Source organism: Drosophila bipectinata, chromosome 2R, assembly GCF_030179905.1.
Source record: "Drosophila bipectinata strain 14024-0381.07 chromosome 2R, DbipHiC1v2, whole genome shotgun sequence".
In the NCBI taxonomy this organism is placed as follows: Eukaryota; Metazoa; Arthropoda; class Insecta; order Diptera; family Drosophilidae; genus Drosophila; species Drosophila bipectinata.
Genome location: NC_091737.1, coordinates 18,018,863 through 18,038,737, shown reverse-complemented (window position 1 = coordinate 18,038,737; position 19,875 = coordinate 18,018,863). Strand labels below are relative to the sequence as shown.

General features: G+C 46.9%; 1 protein-coding gene across 1 annotated transcript; it reads left to right on the top strand.

Annotated features, from left to right (window-relative positions):
• Positions 1-638: 638 nt before the first annotated feature.
• LOC108125205 (uncharacterized) lies at positions 639-19,201 on the top strand. The gene is made up of 8 exons (XM_017241318.3): positions 639-648; positions 1,870-2,165; positions 2,290-2,433; positions 6,171-6,277; positions 7,694-7,867; positions 11,284-11,438; positions 11,498-11,777; positions 17,635-19,201. Exons 1-8 carry the CDS (start codon positions 639-641, stop codon positions 19,199-19,201), a joined length of 2,733 nt encoding a protein of 910 aa, XP_017096807.3.
• Positions 19,202-19,875: the final 674 nt, after the last annotated feature.

Here is a 19,875-nt window from a genome sequence, read left to right as displayed (position 1 = left end):
GGTATTACATAATGAAACGGGCTGATAAATTAAACAGATTTGTTAGACGCCATAGCGCCTGTCGCCTTCGGCGATATCCATCGGAGGCCACCACCACCACCACCTCCCATCCGAGGAGATGCCCCCTAATCCTTCTTGATTTCAGCTTAAGAAACCCACAGGACAGGATGGGTAGCCTTGTTAAGCTCCATGGACCACATGCCGCGCTTTTGGCGGTGGCGATATTGGCTGGTGGTTTCAGTGGTTCCGGGTGGGTGGTTCGCCATTGGAGTGGGGTGGTTGGGCGGCGGGGTGGCTCGCTGTGATTGCCTGCAGCTAAGCTGATTGCGTTTCGTCAAAATTCTGATGTACGTTCGCGTATATCGATTTGCACAAAGGCGTCCCTTCCTTTGAAGCGCCATCCGCAGCTACATCCCTTCCGCCGCTTGCGGTTCCCACCCATCAGGACTCGGCTAAAGGAAAGTGTATGATATTTCATTTAATTAAATCCTTTTTGATGTTGCTGTGAGCTCTTTTTGCAAAGCAAAAGCTTTTCTCGTATTAATTAAGTCACCGATTCAATTAGGGGGGCTGCCAGAGATATCCTTGACGTGGATATCCCTTCCTTTTGGCTTGTAATTATGCTAAGCATTCCGAGAATGCTTACGGGTAAGGAGCGGAACAGCACATCGTTGCCCCAATAAGTAGGCAGCGATTCTGTACACTCGATTATCAGAAGTTCAGCATTCGCGGCACATAAACCGAACAAGATTTGTCATTCATAATTCAACTAAGCAAGGCAGAAACGCAAAAAAATTTAAAGAACAGAGGAAAACAATCAGAGAAACACAAAGTGGCAGCCGAAAAAATAAAAGGAATTATTTTGGTCACGTAACCTCCTTGTTTGCGGAGCCAGGCGACCCAACAAACCGCAAACCCAACAAGTTCGCTCTTCTCTGATTAAAAAGTTGGGCGCAAGAATATTTTTGCATTATAGGCGAAAAGATCCCCGGCGAGGCCTTGCACTCGCCTTTGGGGCAATTTATAAGGAAGGCATAAGGGGGAGGCATGCCACACAAACACTCGTCGCGAAACTCGACGCAACTCTCGACGAGGTTCGCTCCTCCGCTTCTCTAACGCTCCGGCCCTCGGTTCTGTCCTCAAAATTTTACGCGCGTTGACTGCTAAAGTGGGCGCTGGCAGAGGGGGGCGGGGCTGTGGCAGGACCTTCTCTCTTTTGGTCTTTGTCACAGTCAGGGGCAGCGACGTCTGCGTCTTTTGCATCAGAGGGGATGTCCTTACACTATTCAAAACCCCTAGAAGCTTTCTTCGAGCTTGAACCTCTCTATATCCTTTTTGAACAAATATTTAGGTATCCAATTATTCTCTCAGTGCATTCCGTAAATACTAAAATTAAAGTGCGAGTGCGGGGGCCACCAAAGCGAGGCATTGTCGACAGCCAGACTTGAATTACAAATTCAGCACAATGTCCTTTTGTCATTTATGCATTTCGCTGTATAAATTAAGGACAATGAATAGAAACGGCCGCAGGAGCTTTGTGCGAGCGTCGTTTTTTGCCTTCAGACAGAGGCGGAGGTGAGCCGGTCCAGAGATTAATAAGCTGGCTGGCTTCTGGGCCAGATTTGTGGCCAGATACACCCACATGGAGGTACGTTTTGGAGATGCCTTTAAGCGATAGTGGCAGCTCGTGTATCCTAGGAGTATATCAAGAAGATTCCTTGGCACAGATAGGACATAACTTGAGAGACTACATACATGTGGCAATTCTAAAATAATTGGTTTACAAATAGGACCCATAAGCTTCAATCTTAAAGTACATCTTTGCAGAGGACTACAAGCATTCAAGTAAACTTATTCTCTTCTTTCCAGGTGGAAGTGGCAGTGGCGGCGGCGGAGGCGGCGGCGGAGGAGGAGGCGGTGGAGGCGGTGGCGGAGGCAGCTCCTCGGACATCTCGAGAGACCACTGCAACAAGACGGTGGACATCTTCGAAGACATCAGCTCCCCAGAGGTCACCAACCAGAACATGGGCCGCCCGCTGACCTGCTGGTACCGATTCCGGACCCTGAAGGGGGCGCCGCGCGACTTTGTGCTGCGTCTGCGGTTCAAGAAGTTCAAAGTGGGTCAACTGCTGAACGCGACCCACTGCGATGGCGGCTACTTGCAGGTGGGTGTGGCTGTGAGATTTATCTCCGCCCAGTCGGAGCTAATTTATATGACTAAGCGATGACATATGGCGACATCCTTGGCCGAATTGAGTTTGCAGCTCTCCTGTTGTTGTGTCCTTGCAGATTGTCGATGGCAACGCCAAGACGGATGTCTCAAATCGCCGGGAACCGGGTATGTTCTGCGGGGAGGCGGAGCAGCCGCAGACATTCATCAGCGAGACCAGCTACGTGAAGGTGCTCTTCCACACGGACAACTTTACGGATCAGGTGAGTCCTCCCTGGACACCTTTGTGAGTCTCTGTCCTCCCACCATTCCCTGGGGATCTCTTGGCGGGACTTTTCATTTTTGTGAAACAGCCAGGAGAGAATTCCAATTACTGTTACGGCAACAAAAGCAGGCATCCTTGAGGTCCTGCCGCTGCCGCCTCTTCTGTCGCCAGAGCCTTGCCACTTACACTAATAAACAAAAGTCTCCTCTCGTCCTGGATCCTTGCATATTTCCAGGCGTTTGCAGATATAACTTATACACTGGGAGAACTCTCTCCCTCTAATTCTATAGTCTGACTAGTTAGTAGTCTGGCTTTTTCTCAGTGTGCCTGTACAAATGTCTGTATATTTATATTTATCACATAATTTAAGGAAAATATTACAGTACACAAGTCCTGGCTGGCTGTCTTCGCCGCTTTCACTCCAGCCCCAACTGGAGCTCCTCGTCCAGGACACCCCTGCTGCCATGTCCTGACCCATGTTGCTCTATCTGCTTGGCTGCATCTATGCAACTCACTTTCGCACTTAGCGAGAGTTATACACACTCACACACCCTGCCACACGGCATCCTGCTGCATATATTTTATTTTTTTTTTGAATATATATATTTTCCCCTTTTTGTGTTGCTTTTTCCCTTTTTTGTGTTTTTGCATGCATTATTCAGGAGTGGGCGACTGCCCCGCCCCGTGTCTGGCCTCCGTCTGTCGGCGTGTCCTGTCTCCTGCATCCTTTTTGGCTGGCTGGCGCCGTCAGTCTCCTTGCTGCACATACACACCCCAGATTCCTGCTATATGTATAGCGACGCGTATCTCTCTGAATTTTCAGTTCACAACTTGAATTCTATTTAGCTTTCGTTGCCCCGTACTGCCTGCCACTCTCTCCCGGATTTTGCCCCACCAGTTTTTGTGAATTATTTTTCGTTTTTTTGCCAACTGCTTGGATGCTTGGATGTTGCGTTTTTGATGCGGTATTTGCATTTATAAAATGAAAGATAAGTTCTTTATGTCACATAAAGAATTTCAATATTTATAATGGGGATTTTTTTTGTTTTTTTTCTTCCGTGGCGGGCAGAAGGACCCTTGAACGGCAACAGATGGGGGAAATTATACGATGAGGCGGGGAAGCACATTATTAGATGGATGAGGTCCTGAAAGGATTTCTGATGATTAACATTTTTTTGGAGGGGAGATGTGATATGCAAATCCGATTTCGCCATGCGAGATGGAGAAAGTTCTGACTGCCAACTCGAATGCCGGCATTTTTCGCAACGATTTCGCATTTTGCAAAACCAATTCCCAATCCCCAGCGTTCCATCATAATCACGTCGTTGTATATCCATAACTCTATTCGGGGCGGAGGTACTGATTCCATTCAATCCCAAAGTCAAATAGTTACCCTCCTCTACTGGAGGCTGCCATCCCACCCATCCTGGCTGGCGTGTCCTTGTGCGTAGTCGATGCAGGCGATTGGCTTTATGGCCCGGCTTACAACAAGTTGCAGGGATGCGCAAACACAAACAACCGACTAAAGCCATGAATGAGTGCTCCAGGAGCAGACGCACACGGGGCAGGGGCAGGACTAGAGGAGCAGGAGTCGGAGCTGGAGGAGGAGCAGTCCTCTGGCAGGGCACCCGCCGGAGTGTGTCTTATGCACACCTTAATGGAGTCATAAATATTTATGAAAACTCTCCAAGCTCGCCGGGAAGTTGCAAGTTGAAAGTTGGCGGATGCTGCGCTTTGTCGTCCTTTTTCCATCTTCCATGTTTTTTTTTTGTTTTCTGGTCCTGCCACACGGACGAAGAGTTTTTGCCACTTATTCGGCGCGAGTGCGTCGGATCGAGAACTGGCACGGGGACGGGACCGGGCACGGGCATTATTCAGTAATAAATAAAAATAAGCGACAGCTCTCTGGCAATGTAATAACGCGATTTAATGAGGGCCGGAGCCGGCGCAAAAACGGAACAAAATAACGAAATAATTTCGCATTCGCATTAACATAAATTCAATGCGAAATAAATCAAAAATAATTTCGCAAAAACGCCGCGAACGCCAAAGAGCAGGCGGCAACAAATCAGTTTGAAATTTTAATTTATTCGAGCGCAAATTTGTCAGGACATTAACAGGAGTCGGCCCAGGGCATCAGCAGCATACTCTGTCCCGAGGACCAGGACAGGACAGGACCAACGCCACAGCCATAATCATCATCGTCATCATAACATCATCGTTAAAATCAGGATCTGCCCTGCCCTGTCGCTGGTCTTGGTCCTTTAGGAAAATATTCGTTGCATTCTGATGATACACTGAGGGAATATTGGATCATATATGAGATTTCTCTTTAGAGAGTATGGATAGATTGTCCTTAAATTCTTGTTCCCTTAATCCGTTGTTTTTATTTAGAACTAAGTCTTTAAAATCTAAAGACAGAGTTCCTTTATATAGCTCTTTAATCCTTTAAATATCAAAAAGATTTTATAAAGTATTACTTTAAATCAGAATCGAAAATGGTATCTCTCTGTGCACTTTACCAGTTATATCGGCCAGGATATTTTGGGATGAGGTGGATCCCCGGGGCATCCGGTGCGACCGGGACAACCGGAGAGGCATCCACGTGAGCAGCATCTGGATAAATCGAACCGAGCCTGCGTCTGCCATTGTTCACATCGTTAAGTGGCGCTAACGTCATTGACGCCGGTAACGCATTTAATATTGACATGTGCATTACGTTCCTCCTGCCTCATCCGCCCACCTGACAACCCCTCCACCACCTGATGGAAAGCGGCCAGCAGGGTTTATGTGGCCATCACGGCAGAGCGAATTGATAACCATGACGTTGACTTTGCGGCATGGCTGAAACTGCGGGGCACGGAGAGGCGGCACGGATCGGAGGTAGACCCAATAAGGAAATCGCTTTGTGGGTGTCTGTTCGATAATTCCGACTTTGATAGCCGTAATTGAAATGAATGTTTTTGGCCAAATCGATTGCCAGCGCAAATGGAGTTGAATCAATTCCGCAAATTGGCTGAAATTATTGCATTTGTTCAGTGCCGGAGCCTGAAATGCATTATCTCTGGCCATAATAGAGGATTTATGTTTCTGATTATGAACCAATAAACCACCATAATCCAGAAGGATACGCCCCTTCCCAATCCAAACTTTTTCTGTTTAAATTAAATGATTTTTTCCCGAAATCCCATCTCCTTTAAAGGGTAAGACCCATTCTTGTTTTGAGTTTTTCCCTTCCAACCGAAACCTTATTTCTTCGGGCCCCAAAAAAAGGGGTGCACTGCCAATGGGCAAAGGGCGGCGTGGGCGTGGCAGCTGCCTACGTCACTGCAGCACGTCATTAGCGCTGATGAGGCAACGGCAACCGTTGCAAGGGAGCCGAGAACAACAAAAACAGCCAACAGGAAAGGCAGCAGGGGCACACGGAAAAACAGAGTGTCTTCAGTGGGAGGGGGTGTCAGGGAGTGTGTCCTTGTGTGTGTTCCGGGTGGCAGGGCAAATGACATTGCACATTTCCATGCGGCAAGCCGTGGCATGGAAAGGAGGTGCGGCAAATGGGGGCGTCGGGGCTTATGCCGGCGAAACACGCAGTTCCCTGCCAGCCGGGAAATTGACAAAATTCATCAGCAACAATGGCAGGCACACAGTGGCACACACACACCCGCACACATGGCGTATACGTGATTTTCTGGCATTGTCCACTCATCCCGCGATTCTGTTCTCTTCCCGTTCCAGACCTACTTCACATTCGATTCACGCGCCGAGCAGCAAACCGAAGTCTATCTGCGATATGGACAGCATCCGGAATTATATCCAAATCGTCGCGGCGAGGTTGTCCAGGGGTAAGTAAGTGGCTTACGAAGAATGTCGGTAATCGAATGGTTTTTTGTATCAGCGCAGGGCCTTTGGCAGATCCTTGCGTTTTACAGCCCGGGCGTTAATTCAATTCTACGACTAGGGCATTGACTGTTTGACGAGGTCCTTGTGTCGGCTGCGTTATCCCCATCATAATCATATGCGAGTCGGAGCCGAAAACAGCCGAAAAATCCAGGCAGCGGCAACAGAAGGTCGCATTAAATTGAATTACTTGTGCTTTCTGCACTGCGGCAAGCATAAAAATTCGCGAGGGCTCGGCGAGGACGAGGAAATCCTCCAGAAAGATGGCTGAAAAAGTCAGCAATTGAAAGCAGGGCCCAAGGACTCCCACTCAGCCTCTGACTCTGACAAAAATGAAACTTTGCAGACATTAAATTTTATTTGATTCTCGTTTTGGAGTTGCTGCCTCTTCCCTGCCTGTCTAACTTTTATCTTAATAAAATAAGTTGCGAGCTTTAAGTAAAGTCCTGGCAGCGAATCCTGCAGGTAGCAGAGGGAGTATGTGGAGGTCCCATAACTTGAAAGGCAGATAAAACTTGGAATAGATAGGGAACTATCCAGCCAGGTAGGGAGTATTCCTTAGAGGAGAAACTCAAAGTAAAAATCCAGCGAATTGATTCAGCTATTAGGGGCTCTTCAGTCGCCGTTTTGGCCAATTCGCTCCTCAATCTTTTTCAAGTTTAAACAAAATCAAGAGCCAGGCCCCAACTCTGGTGGGACTCCCCCCCTGGCCGCACCCACATGGCCAATATGATTTTTATGCTAATTTTGCGGTCACGCGCGCATCCATCGACACCGAAGCCAACGCCAGAGCCAGGGGTAGAGACCCAAACCCAATTGAGGAGCAAAGCAAATTGGCAAAGACAAAGGAAGGAGCAGGGGCAGGGGCATGGAAAGAGGTCCTGGGAGTATCCTAGTAACCCAAGAGAAAAAAAGAAATAAAAATGGTAATCATATTTACGCTGGCTTCGCCTTTGAATGATTTTCCGTTTGTTTTACTTAAACAAATTGAAAATTATACGCAGAGGCTCCCAAAGAACGGGGGTTTTACACAATTGTTCCTGTTGCTGTAATTTAACAACAATTTTACAAGCTCGAAAAAAAGTCCTATACATTAGGCTACGTCCGGGATTCGGGGCTGTCGTGGCCCGAAGGGGGAGCACAAATTTCCAAATCAGTGAACACAATTTTCTGGCTTCCTTGTTCCAGTTAGAAGAGGAGGCTGCGAACCCGAAAAGTCTTGGGGATCATTTAGGACGCCTTCTGGTGAAAACATTTATCGAGGCCTGGCCTGAGTGATACAACCAATTCGAAACAAATGAAATTAAATATTTCCAAGCCTATAATTCAATGATTTTCTACAAACATTCCTCCATCCCTAGATCCTATTGTGAGCGGGAGTATCGGGACTGCCGCCTGCAAACCTGCTACGTCCAGAGTCCCGCCTACCCCGGCCTATATCCCCGGGCCCTGAACTGCCGCTACAAGCTCCACACCCGCCAGCCCTACATAAAGCTGTATCTGCAGAACGAGCAGTTCGCCGTGGACGGTCAGAGGTAAGTTTTTCAAAAAAATAACCAATTAAATCGAATTGAATTAGTTTCTGGCTTTGGTTTTTGGTTTCTGGGCGATAATGTGTTTCTGGTTCGCGTCGCCCGGAGCCAGTAATTCAGCAATTATCGAATCGAATTACATTTTGGTTTCTCTTCCAGTTTAAAAAAGATACGATTCATTTATGCAAATTCATGTCCTCGATTTTTTGCACGTTCCACGTCCGTTCACTTTCCTTTTGATCCGAAATTAGTGTTGGGCCCGACACCCTGTAATTTGTCATTTTGGCACGCCGATTGCACAATCCACAAAATTCCCCGACATCTCGCCCCAAAATGCTGGTTGTTGTCGTCCTTTTATTGTTGTAATGCATTTGGCATGCTGACAATGACAATTTGACAGAGCGCTCGTCGCAAAAATTGGCACCAATTTGCTGGAAAACGTTGGCGACATGTCCTCGGCTTGCAGTTCTCGCCGTGTCTGTATGCGTCACTATCCTCCGCATCCATATCTGTGTCTGTGTCTGTCCCAGTCCTTGTATCTGGCGAAATTGGCTAAAGGATTACGTTTTGAGTGAGGTTGCCCCCACTTGCCGCAGTGAGCTGCAGCCAGGGCCCTCCTTGGATTATTAATGCCAGACGGAGAGGGCTTCTATTGGCTTTTAAAAACCACAGACATCCAGGTTTCCATAATTTGTCAACCCTTTTAGGTCCAGGTCCGTTAATGTAACTACATTTGTTTCTCATTTAAGAGCTCTCTGCCGGCAGTTTGGCCAGCTCTCCGACCTCCCACCTGGCGACCGTTTTCGGCTTAAATCAGTACTTTAATATTTCATGGAAGAGCTCCGGCCTGGGCCGCGACAAATACAATTTACATTTGCTTAACCGGAATGACCTTTTACAAAATATTTGCTTTATCATGGGGACCTTTGGGACATTGAGGGTAGGTCAGAGGTCCTTGCTCCGCCAGCTCCCCCAGGCCGGTGGGGATTTTATGGCTGGGTGGCGAAAACCTTCAGCTTTTAACACTTTGCACTCTCCTGGCCGACGGAGAATGGACAGGCACGAGGATCTTAAAGCCTGTTTGATGTGCAAATTGTGGGAGTCAGCATATTTCCAGCTCCCACCCAGCTACATCCACCCACACCCAGAGTGCCCGCCCAGCACGTGCACATCAAGCAACAGCAAGTCAGAATTAGATAAGCAACATTCAATTTATTTTTATAGATTCAATTTGAATATTTACCTTTGGAAGTCCAAAGGCAGGCAGGACGACAGACGACAGGACGTCAAAGTTGGCAACTTTGAGATGGGTTCTCGACTCGGCAAAGGGTTCAGCAAAGTGGGGCAGCCTCCCCCACTTAAGTACGTATTAATTTGCAAGTCAAAGTTACTCTCTGGCAGGCTGCAGGAAAGGATTAGACAAACAGACCTTCGGTAGAGAGCTAATGATGGTGGCAGACTTTAGTGGCACATGGCTTATATTTAATTAGAGCACTTTATTGCCTCAATTCCAATAATCGAATGGTGGGAAACCACCTAGGCTCAGCCTCTAATCCGGACGAGTCCTGCATGAATCCGCCATAAATCCAGTTCATAAAACCCGACCTGCTTCGCAGCTCCGAATGGATGTGCCGACTCAGCAGAAAAGCACAAAGTTTCCCCTGTGTGGCTGTTGTGTTATTTTATAAATCACTTCATTTTATTGCAGAGCTCCTTTGGCTGTCAAGCCGGCTCCTCCTGGCTGCGAAAAAATGAAATACCCCCAAAGGGAGAAGTACTATACAGACCCCACAACATTCCTAATTTCTTGCGCTTTACCAAAAATATTTTGTGCCCTCCCAGCAGAAAAATTCAGACGGCGAAACTTCGACGGCCGGATGCCAAACAAATGCAAAAGTCATCGAGTAAAAAAGTTTTTTAATATGCCAAAATTATTACCAGTCAGTAGATGTTTTTTTCCCAGCTCGTCCTTTCTGCTTTCTGTGATGATATGTGTGCTGTGTTTGGGGATCTGGGCTTCGCTAAGGAAAAAATAAATGGCAGGAAAAGTTTGGGCCCAGACTAAACAGTCATTTGGATTGCCCCCCCCCCCCTAGCCTTCTTTGTAATCAACTTTCTGGCCAACAACGCATTTATTATCAATAAGTTGGATTAGCTCTTGGCAGAGTCGGTAGAATCGGCAGAAGAAAAACTTGCTGACAAAGTGATTAAATTGACTGAAACGAACTGACTAGCTAATAGAAATCTATCTATCCGCCGGCTACACACAGATATAGATACAAAAGTTGCCAGAACTTTGTTGCCCAACTTTCCGGATTGGCCTGGACAGTGAGCCAAGAAAAAAGACTGCCGATAAAGTGAGAGGCTCAATGGAACTGTCAATTAAATTGCTATTTTTGTTCCACTGGCCAAGTCACACTCGGCCTGCGACCTCTTGCCCTACCACCCTCTCGGACTGTCTGTCGGATGCACTGTCTATTTGATTAAAGTTCAGTTGGTAATTGCCAAAGTTAGCTTTCAATTAGAAAGTTCACACATACACAGGCACCCAGGCACATGGCCAGGTGAGAGGCATTTCATTTGCCTTTTGAACGGAATTGAGGCTCCCCCGCCAATCAGTACGTCCCTCAGGGGCAGGTTTACCTCGGTGGGGCACAAAGGTCACTTTGTCCGGCCGCTGCCCCGCAGGACTCCCGCAGGTCATTCAGGCCTAGGTTATGCCGGCCAGCCAGACAGCCGGCAAAAAATTAAAAGCATCCTCGACTCCTCGTCTGACGCAAGAAATTAGAAAAGGCTTCAAAACAGACGCTTTGGATTCTGCCTGTCTGTCTGTTTGCTTTTTCCACATTTTTTCCTTTTCTGGGAAAGCTGGGAAACTTTTTCCAATGGCCGTCCCTTACCCCGCCGCCGGAAAGTGCAAATGAATGTCATGGCCATGGGCGGCCGCCAGGGGGCTTGGCTTATGAAGCTTGCCAATCACTTATTCATGTTCATTTAAAAGCATTTTAAATCCAAAGAATATTCTTAACTTGTAGTTGAATTTTTGATTCTGTGATTGTGTTATTGGAAAATGAATTATTCTCAGTGATACCTTGAGCTCCGGCTTAGCAAAAACTAAGGTCTGCCCCTTTCGGCCACACCACTGACCGCCCCAACATTTTTTCACGGATTTCCGCCAGACACTAAAAGCTTCAGCACTCAGTCAGTTATTCAATTGCCAGCCCGGCTCTTTATGCATTCCTTTTATCCTTTTATTTTCCTCGTTATTTGTGGAACGTGAGTTTTTTAATTGTTCAGTTTTTCACAATTCCTCAGTCCAGTTTATTGAGTTGTCAGGCGGCGAATGAATTGGATTCATCCCTTTCAACGCCTTCCGCGGCAAATAGAGAGTCTCGACTGACCTCCCGATTGCATTGCAGGTGCGAGAATGTGATGACCTGCCCCATCCGGCCCATCGGATCCGGCAATGAGCACTGCCCCTTCGACTGGCTGGCGGTCTACGATGGCCGGGACGAGCACTCGCCCCTGATTGGAAAGTTCTGCGGCCTGGGCAAGTTCCCCTTCAGCATAATTGGTGAGTGTATTGGCCACTTTAGGCCATGAAGTGCCTTATTAACTATGGTTCTCTTGCAGGCACATCCCAGTACATGTACGTAGAGTTCGTCACCTCGCCGGCGGGTCCTCTCCTAAACACAGGCTTCCATTTCAACGTCGGGAACTGGCCGGGCCACGTGGAGACCGCCGGCATCAAGCATGGCGTGTGCGACTGGCTGCTCAGCTCCGACTCTCTCAAGGACAGCAGTGCCAGCGAGGGCATATTCCTGAGCATTGCCCACTGGTATCCGCCGAACACCTCCTGCAGCTACCACATCAAAGGGCATGTCGGTGAAATCGTTCGCCTCTACTTCCCCAGGTAGGCGCTTGTAACAGTCCGGCATGGTAATGTTTTGTTTCCGGATCCTTAAAATTCCAGGAAGAAAACAATAAATTAGAAAACAAAAAACATAGGCCCCTTCCAGGTCCCTGATCTTTGGTCGCACGTCTCAAGAACAAAGTTTCGGACAACAAAGTTTCAGTTCTAATCAAAAATCAAATAACTTTCAACTTCCTTTGGCTGTACTTTTTAAATTATCCTGTCGGTGTCTCCTGAAAACATCCGCCAGCCCGTCTCAAGATCGGGGTCACCAGCGCCTGCAATCGCTGTGCGTGGCGCAAGTTTTTCCATTAAAATTTCCATTTTTGAACCAGTTATCCCGACAAGAAGCATCCCAAGTTGATCCCTCACCAAGTCCGAAATCCGTTGGCCAGTCCTTGGCTAAAAGTGCAAAGTTTTGCGGCTTTGTGGGAGGACTCCCATCCCATTCCGAAGTCCAAGGACCAAAAACCCATTGCCTTCTATGCTGTAAGCGTATTTTAATGAAATTTTCCGCAAAGATTTATGTGACATTTTAATTTAACGTGTCGAGTTGGAGTTGTCCTTTGTATACAGACCAGTATATATGTAGAAAGGATATATGTATGTAGATTTTTACTTTGTCGCCGGGGCGTTGTTTTCCGTCTGGAATGCCGGCGAGCAGTCTCCGGGCTCCGAACTCTTCGGCCAAGTGTCGCATTGATTGTGCATTTCATTTTGAGTGTTTTCCACTGCATTTTCCCAATGCCCTGCGAAATATTTTATTGTGCTGCGGTTTTCGGCTTCCAGAGACAATGGCAAAGTTTTCCCTTCGCCCTCTGCCCTCTGACACATTGGGGGCGATGGCGTCGGCGTCGGCTATGGCGATGGCAGGAAGTTTTAAACTCGAATTGTGAATAAAATCTCGCATTGAGAGTCGGAGCCGCAGTCGTTGTCGGATTTAAGCTGGCTGAGCGGTAAACGAGCGGAAATAAATAGGAAATCAAAACCCTTGCAGCTCCCATTAAGGAATAAATTTATTAAGAGTTCTTGGCCTTAGTTTTTATTCCGGAAGAGCAATAATAATACTGCTTTATACTGAAGTAAGTAGTTACTAGTAGGGGTTACTTAATACCATCTACTTGGCAGGACAAAAAAAATTTATATTTCCAAGCCGTTTTGCGATCATATCTTAGCTAATAGAAGTCTGATCCAGGAATGGCATGCATTCCCTATTTCAGCTCTTCAAGTACTTACTTTTACTATCAAAAACTACCATACGATAATTTGGTTGATTTTTCGAAATTTTTTCAAGGGGTACCATCATAAAATTGTATCGAAAATCGACCAAAAAATTTTTATTCAGATTTTAATGAAGATAAGTAGGGATTTTTAATGCGATTTCATCGGTGTATCCCTCGGAAGAATCGTTCCAAAACTGACAAAGATATGGCCTTCGGTAGGGGTCGAAATACCCGATCCGGGAAATTCCAGGTCATCAAACAATCTACACATAAAAATGTCATATTTCCTAGCCTTTCCATTACAATATCTTAGCCATTAGAAGTCTGATCCAAGAATGGAATGTACTCCCGATTTCAGCTCTTCAAGTACTTACATTTTCAATCAAAAACTACCATTCGAAAATTTGGTAGATTTTTCGAAATTTTTGCAAGGGGTACCATCATAAAATTTTATTGAAAATTGACCAAAAATTTGTTATCCAGATTTTAATGTAGATAAGTAGGGATTTTTAATACAATTTTATCGGTGTATCCCTCAGAAGAATTGTTCCAAAACTGACAAAGATATGGCCTTTGGTAGGGGTCGAAATACCCCATCCGGGAAATTCCAGGTCATCAATTAATCTATACACTAGAAAGTCATATTTCCAAGCCTTTCCATTACCATATCTTAGCTAATAGAAGTCTGATCAAGGAATGGAATGTACTCCCGATTTCAGCTCTTTGAGTATTTACTTTTACAACCAAAAACTACTAATCGAAAATTTGGTCGAATTTTCGTCATTTTTTCAAGGGGTACCATCATAAAATTTTTTCGAAAATCGACAAAAAATTTGTTGTTCAGATTTTGATGCAGATTAGTGGGTATTTTTAATCTGATATGATTGGTGTATTCCTTAGAAGGATCTCTTAAAAATTGGCAATGATGTGGCATTCCTAAGGGGTCGGAATGGCTGATACAGGGATTTTTTGAACACCTACTAGGCAGGACATAGGAAGTCATTTCTTCAAGCCTTCTCATGATTATAGGGATTATAGGTCATCTAATAGAAGTCTCATTCGGGAATGACACAGAATAAATGAGTGGAAATAAGTTGAAAATAAAAACCATTGCAGTTGGCATTAATGTTTAAGGATTGAATAAAACATCAAACGATTTCTTGGCTTTAGTTTTTATTCTGGATGCTGCTTTGGGTAGATCCTGTAGAGCTCCTCCTCCGAAGAAGGCAAACAACCGCTCTGTAATTTATGCAGAAATTGTTGCCGAACATTGCCAAGTTTTTGCCAAGAAGCGACCAAAGAAAACCAAGTACACATGGTGGATGTACACGATCGGAGGTGCGGGAGGAAGGCTAAAATATCAAACAAGTTTTTGCCAAAAGATAAATATTTATGTCCACCTACAGGACGAGGCAAAGCCGTGCAGCACCCATTGCAGACTCATTGTTGGCCCGGAAAATGGGGAAAAGCGAACGGAGAAGCCGGGGTGGGGCTGGAAAAGTTGTGCGCACGTTTACACCGATTGCCATTAAGAGTTCAGAAGTGGGCAACATGATTGCGTGATTACAGTGCACAAAATGCAACCGAACAGGGTAAACGTAATCGAGAAAGAGAGGGCTGTACCCCATGCGAAAGAGACGGGTAGGCCAGGACTATGCTTTTTTTTTTTTGGGGAGCAGAAAAGTTCAAAGTAAACGAAAAATTCTATGGGAAATTCTGCGTTCGACTTGGCTCACAAACACACACTCATGTTCTGGTGCTTTTTCTAGCCAAGTTTCTGCCACTGTGGTTGTTGTTATGGCCGTTGTTGTTGTGGTTGTTTGGGTGGTTGTTGCGTTGTGTTGTTTCTGCCAACTTCGCTCAAGTTGTAGCTAACGCCCACAATAACAACAGAGAAAGTAGCAATAAGTAGAGGTGGTTCGAAAGGATCCGAAGGTGAAGATACTCTTGGCTTGGTTTTCACAAAATGTGCATTTTTTTTTTTGAATATTCAGAATATAAAGTAGGAACAAACTCAGTTAGGTCATATATTTTGTGTGTTTTAAAGTCGCAACCTTAAATGGGAAATCTAAACTACCTTCTGCCGGAATACATCAACAATTGCAGCCCATTAGGATGGTTTTCTCGCAGTCCTGGCTGTCAGTTTACGTTTGCCTTGCCCTCCACCGAGGACCTCAAGAGTCCCCCCTTTACGTGTGTAGGAGGCTGGCTGTTGTCCTGCCACCGCTCCTGTCGCAGGAGTCTCGAGCTCTAGTCTAGAGTCTAGACGCTGTCGACATTGTTTCCAACAAAGTTGCTCATTTAAGTAACATGTCATGGCTTTGCTTTTGGCTGCTTTCTCGTTTTTTGTTTGCCCGGGCTTTGTCTTCCACAGACTACTGCTCCTGGTCCTGCTACTGCTCCTGCTCCACCTCCCACCACCTATCTCCTGCGATTTTTTCCGAGTGAGATGACCAGATGTTGAACTACTCCTTGAGTATATTGCACTTAAGTTTTCGTGCCAGGAGTGGCGGAGCTGGAGGAAGCAATCCATTTGCTTGTGCTGGGCACACACTTTTCCCAATAATGTTGTGAATGGTCGAGTGGGTGGGTCGCCTGTGTACTATGTAGGTTTACTAGCTACTAACAACTCATCAGCGTCTGCTTCAGGGCCCCATTATCCGATAGATTGTGTTACTACTCTGGATTAATGTCCACTATCGTTTCATTCTCCTTCCCCCCTTGCTCGCTTAAATGTCGCAGCATGAAATCAGGTTTAAAGGATGGCCAACATGTACATTTGCTTTATCTACTCTTACCCAATAATGACTAATAAAAGCAAGCCCTGTACCATTTCTGGCTGGATTCCCCATCCCTCCATGTAGGCCATCTTCCAAATAACCTAAATAAAATCAATTGTATCCATCCAAACTACCTTTTCCCGCCCTGCTCCGCTCCAAGTGCCATTCGGAGCCCCGAAAACGTACCAAAAATCCGCTTGAAATGCGCAAGACATGGCCTATACTTGGGCTATTTATAAGCCTTATGGCCACATAAACTGACGCCCTGGGCTGTGGGCTTTGGGTTTTTGGCCACGGCACCAATCGACTCCCATATGCACATAACCGGGCTAACCAGTTGACAACAATCCCCGCGCGGCCCAGGATTCACTTCCTCTGTCCCCTTGGCTCGTGGCAACCCCACCCACTGAGTCAGCAAAACGGGAAGTTTGGACCGCTAGTTCGAAACTGTGAGATACAGAGAGGAAAATTAATAGAATTTTCAATAAAAGATATCAATAATAAACCTCTAAACCACTAAAACCATGTACCAGTTTTCTGCCCAAAAAAGTATGCTATGGATTTTTCTTTGCTAGGTTTAAAGCCCCTGACCTATACCAATGTTGTATTATTAATATTTTCTCTCTCTGCATCAACTGTAACTGGGCTAGGCAGCAAACGGATTACGAGGACATGCCGCAGGGTGTCGGAGCTTACTTTTCGACAACGCGTACGTGAATAACGGTATGGGCACGTCGAGAGGCGCCATGGGGTGGCCAGGGGCTAGTAGGTTTGGGGCTAGGGGGTGAGCTGGTAAAAAAAAAAAGTAGGAAAATAGTAACTCTGCTCTATTATGAATAGTGAGGGGGAGACTCACGGGCATAAAAAACAAGAACGAAACCAAATGAAATTTGTGCCACACTGCTGCCTGCCAGCAACGTAGATTAGGGGGCGTGCCAGTAGGCCCTCCCCATGCCGCTGGCCCCTTCAAACTGCTGATGATGGTGATTTCGCTTCGTGCCCCCTTCACTGTCCCCGTTTTTGGGCCAACTTTGTGTGAGTTAATAAAATGTTGTATTATGTCATATTTTTGGAGAGAGCCAAATGTAATTGCATAGAATGTATTCACCGCACTCTGAAAAGGATATGCGGCTTTATGGACATGGGAGGCTAAACAGGACTCGAGTTATATAACAATTTGTGGTAAGGCTCGGAAGGCCCCTCGATGGTTATGACTACAATTTCATAAAATGGAATATCCATTTCCAGATACATGCCTGGCTCCCCTTTGTTTGAAAAAATTTGATTTGAATTTTGGAAATATTTGAAAATATTTCGCAACAATGTCCTCTGCCGTTTTCCTTTCATGAGTTTGATCTTTCTATTTCCGCCGAGCCAGCGCGACTGTTTGCGCCCCAGAGTCGAACGGTCGTAATGCAGGAAAACTGCAGAAAATTGGCCTTCCACATCAACTCCTTTCAAATATCCTTGAACCGCCCCAGCTCCCTGCTCCACTCCTGACACAGCCGCAAATAGTTTGGGAATGCAATTTGATGGAGGAAAATGCAACTCACATCGCGACCCCAAAAACCCTAACGAGGCTACGTGTGTGCGACGGAGACGGGGCCGATGGAGCCTTAGAAAGCCAGAGGGGCGGCCAGGATTTACCTGTTGGCAGGCGGAATTTTTATTAAATTGTAGAATGCGGCAGAGCCGGCAGAACGGCCAGAATTGTGGCCGGAAACCTGGCAAAGAGCCAGACGAAGAGTGGAGTGTTATTTCAAAAGAAAATACATATTTCTTTGCAAATTAAGCCCGAATGGATGTTGAATTTTTAAAGTAATAGTCTCCCCCCCAATATCCTTATCTTTTCAGTTTCCGCATCAATCGGATCGAGTCGCCAATCCTTAAGTACGAGGGTGACTGCGGCGAGTCCTTGACCATCTACGACTCGGATCACGCTGACCCCGCCCGCATCATCAAGACCTTCTGTGACACCTTCTCGCGGCCCATGGAGAAGGTGGACTTTGTGAGTACCAGCCCTTCGCTGTACGTTCAGTTTGACTCCAAGACGGGCAGCTACAGCGGCAGCTCACTGTACTACTGGGCGCACTACGACTTCTTTAACAACACCCGCTTCGGTGATCCCGTTCCCAACACCCTCTGCGACGAGGTGATGTACGCCTGGAAGCACCCTGGCGGCCGGTTGCGGTCGCCCCTTAACTCGCTGATCTTCAAGCGCACCGGCGGCAGCGACGTGAGGTGCCAGTACAAGTTCGTGACTGATAAGAGGCTTTACGCCCGGGCCATCATCGAGGTGAACGCCGTGTCCTTCAAGGAGCTGCCATACAACAGCAACGCCTGCACCCGCTGCCACGAGGAGCGCGTCGACAAGCTGGTGATCTGGGAGGAGCGGGACAAGTATCAGAATAACCTGGCCTGCTTCTGCGACAACATCCCCAGGGCGGTACGAGTCATCTCCTCGGCGGACCAGATGAACCTCGAAATGATCGTGCAGGGCCAGCACGCCATCACGTCCTACTTCAAGAATCCCAATCCCCTGTTCGAAGCCACCTACGAGTTCGCCCACGGGCCTCTGTGTGGTCCCATCACCCTGGGTCCTTCGCCAGACGGCGAACTGGTCTTCCCGTACAAGAAGGCTCTGGCCATGGTGGCCGGCCCGATGGCGCCTCCAGAGCACCACTACCGCCGCGAGAAGTGCATTTGGGAGCTGAAGGTGGCCGCCCAGCGAGACCTGTGGCTGAATTTGGAGAAGGCCCGCTTTGCCGACCGCAGCTGCGAGAGCGCCAAGATTGAGGTGTATTTGGCCGGGCGTCTGGAGCCCCGGTTTGTGGTCTGTCCGGAGAACATATCGCTGGCCCGGGACCTGCCCATTCTGACCACAGCAGAGTTGGGAGCTACTGGCGCCGATCAGGAGCCCCTGCCCGTGCTCATCCAGTACACCGGAGACGGCCAGCCAGGTCGCAACATCTTCCGGTTGGTGTGGACGGAGCTCTTCCATCTGCCCCGCAACCCCGACGGCAGCCTGGCCGCCTCTTTGCTCCAGGATGGTGGCTGCGACTTCCGCTGCCCCGGCGACACCGAGGTCTGCATCCCCCGGCACCTGCTCTGCAACGGAGTCGCCAACTGCCCGAATGTAACGCACACCTCGACGCTGGCGCAGCTCACCCGACACATTGAGTGGAATCTGGAGCAGCTGGGGCTGCTGCACCACGCCGGGGAGTACCGGCAGCTGGTGCTGCACGACGAGTCGCCGGAGATCTGCCTGCGGCGGGACCTTAGCGAGCTGCCGTACGGAAAACTGGCTCTAATCACCGTGGGACTGTGTCTCATGTTCGCCCTGCTCTTCGCTATCCTGCGGAGGATGTGCAGGAGGTCGCCCAGCCACCAGGGAAGGCACCACCTAGAGGAGGACTACTAGGGAGAGGTTCACCTGTAAGAGGGATTAATTTGGTATTATTTTGGCGACAATTCATCCCAAGGATTCTGTTGAGTTTGGAACTAGTTCTCCCATAATGCACTGCCAGGCTAAGCAACAATCTCCCTTCTTCACTAAAAGCTATTCCCCCTTTCCCGCATTCAGAGTTCGATATCCTTAATATCCCTATAACTATGTAAGTAGCTCTGCCGGTTGAGTCTATAACTTTTGCTCTACGTGACAGCTAATGAATATTAATTGAAAACCAATGTACGATAAAAACTACGAGGGGAAAAAAAACTGAAACACAAGCCCACAAAACATATAGAGTTTGAAAAACAAATCCAAAAAAAAAAACCAAAAATAAAAAAAAACACAAAGGAAAGAAATTAAAACTGCCCTGCATAAATTAATTAAAGCATAAATTGTCACGTGATAATTGTTGAAATGAAAAAGGAATACTTTAAAAAGGCATAAAGAAACTAGATTTTAATTAAGGTAAACAGGTAGACAGGACGTTGGTCGAGTGGAAAACGCAACCAGAAACCAGAAAAAAGAAAATACACATTCAATTCACAGTAATAGGAGTAATATTGATAAAGAAAATTGTTGGTGGTTTTATTAGTTAATATTATTGATAAACTACAATATGAATACATTGTACTATTATTGGCAAA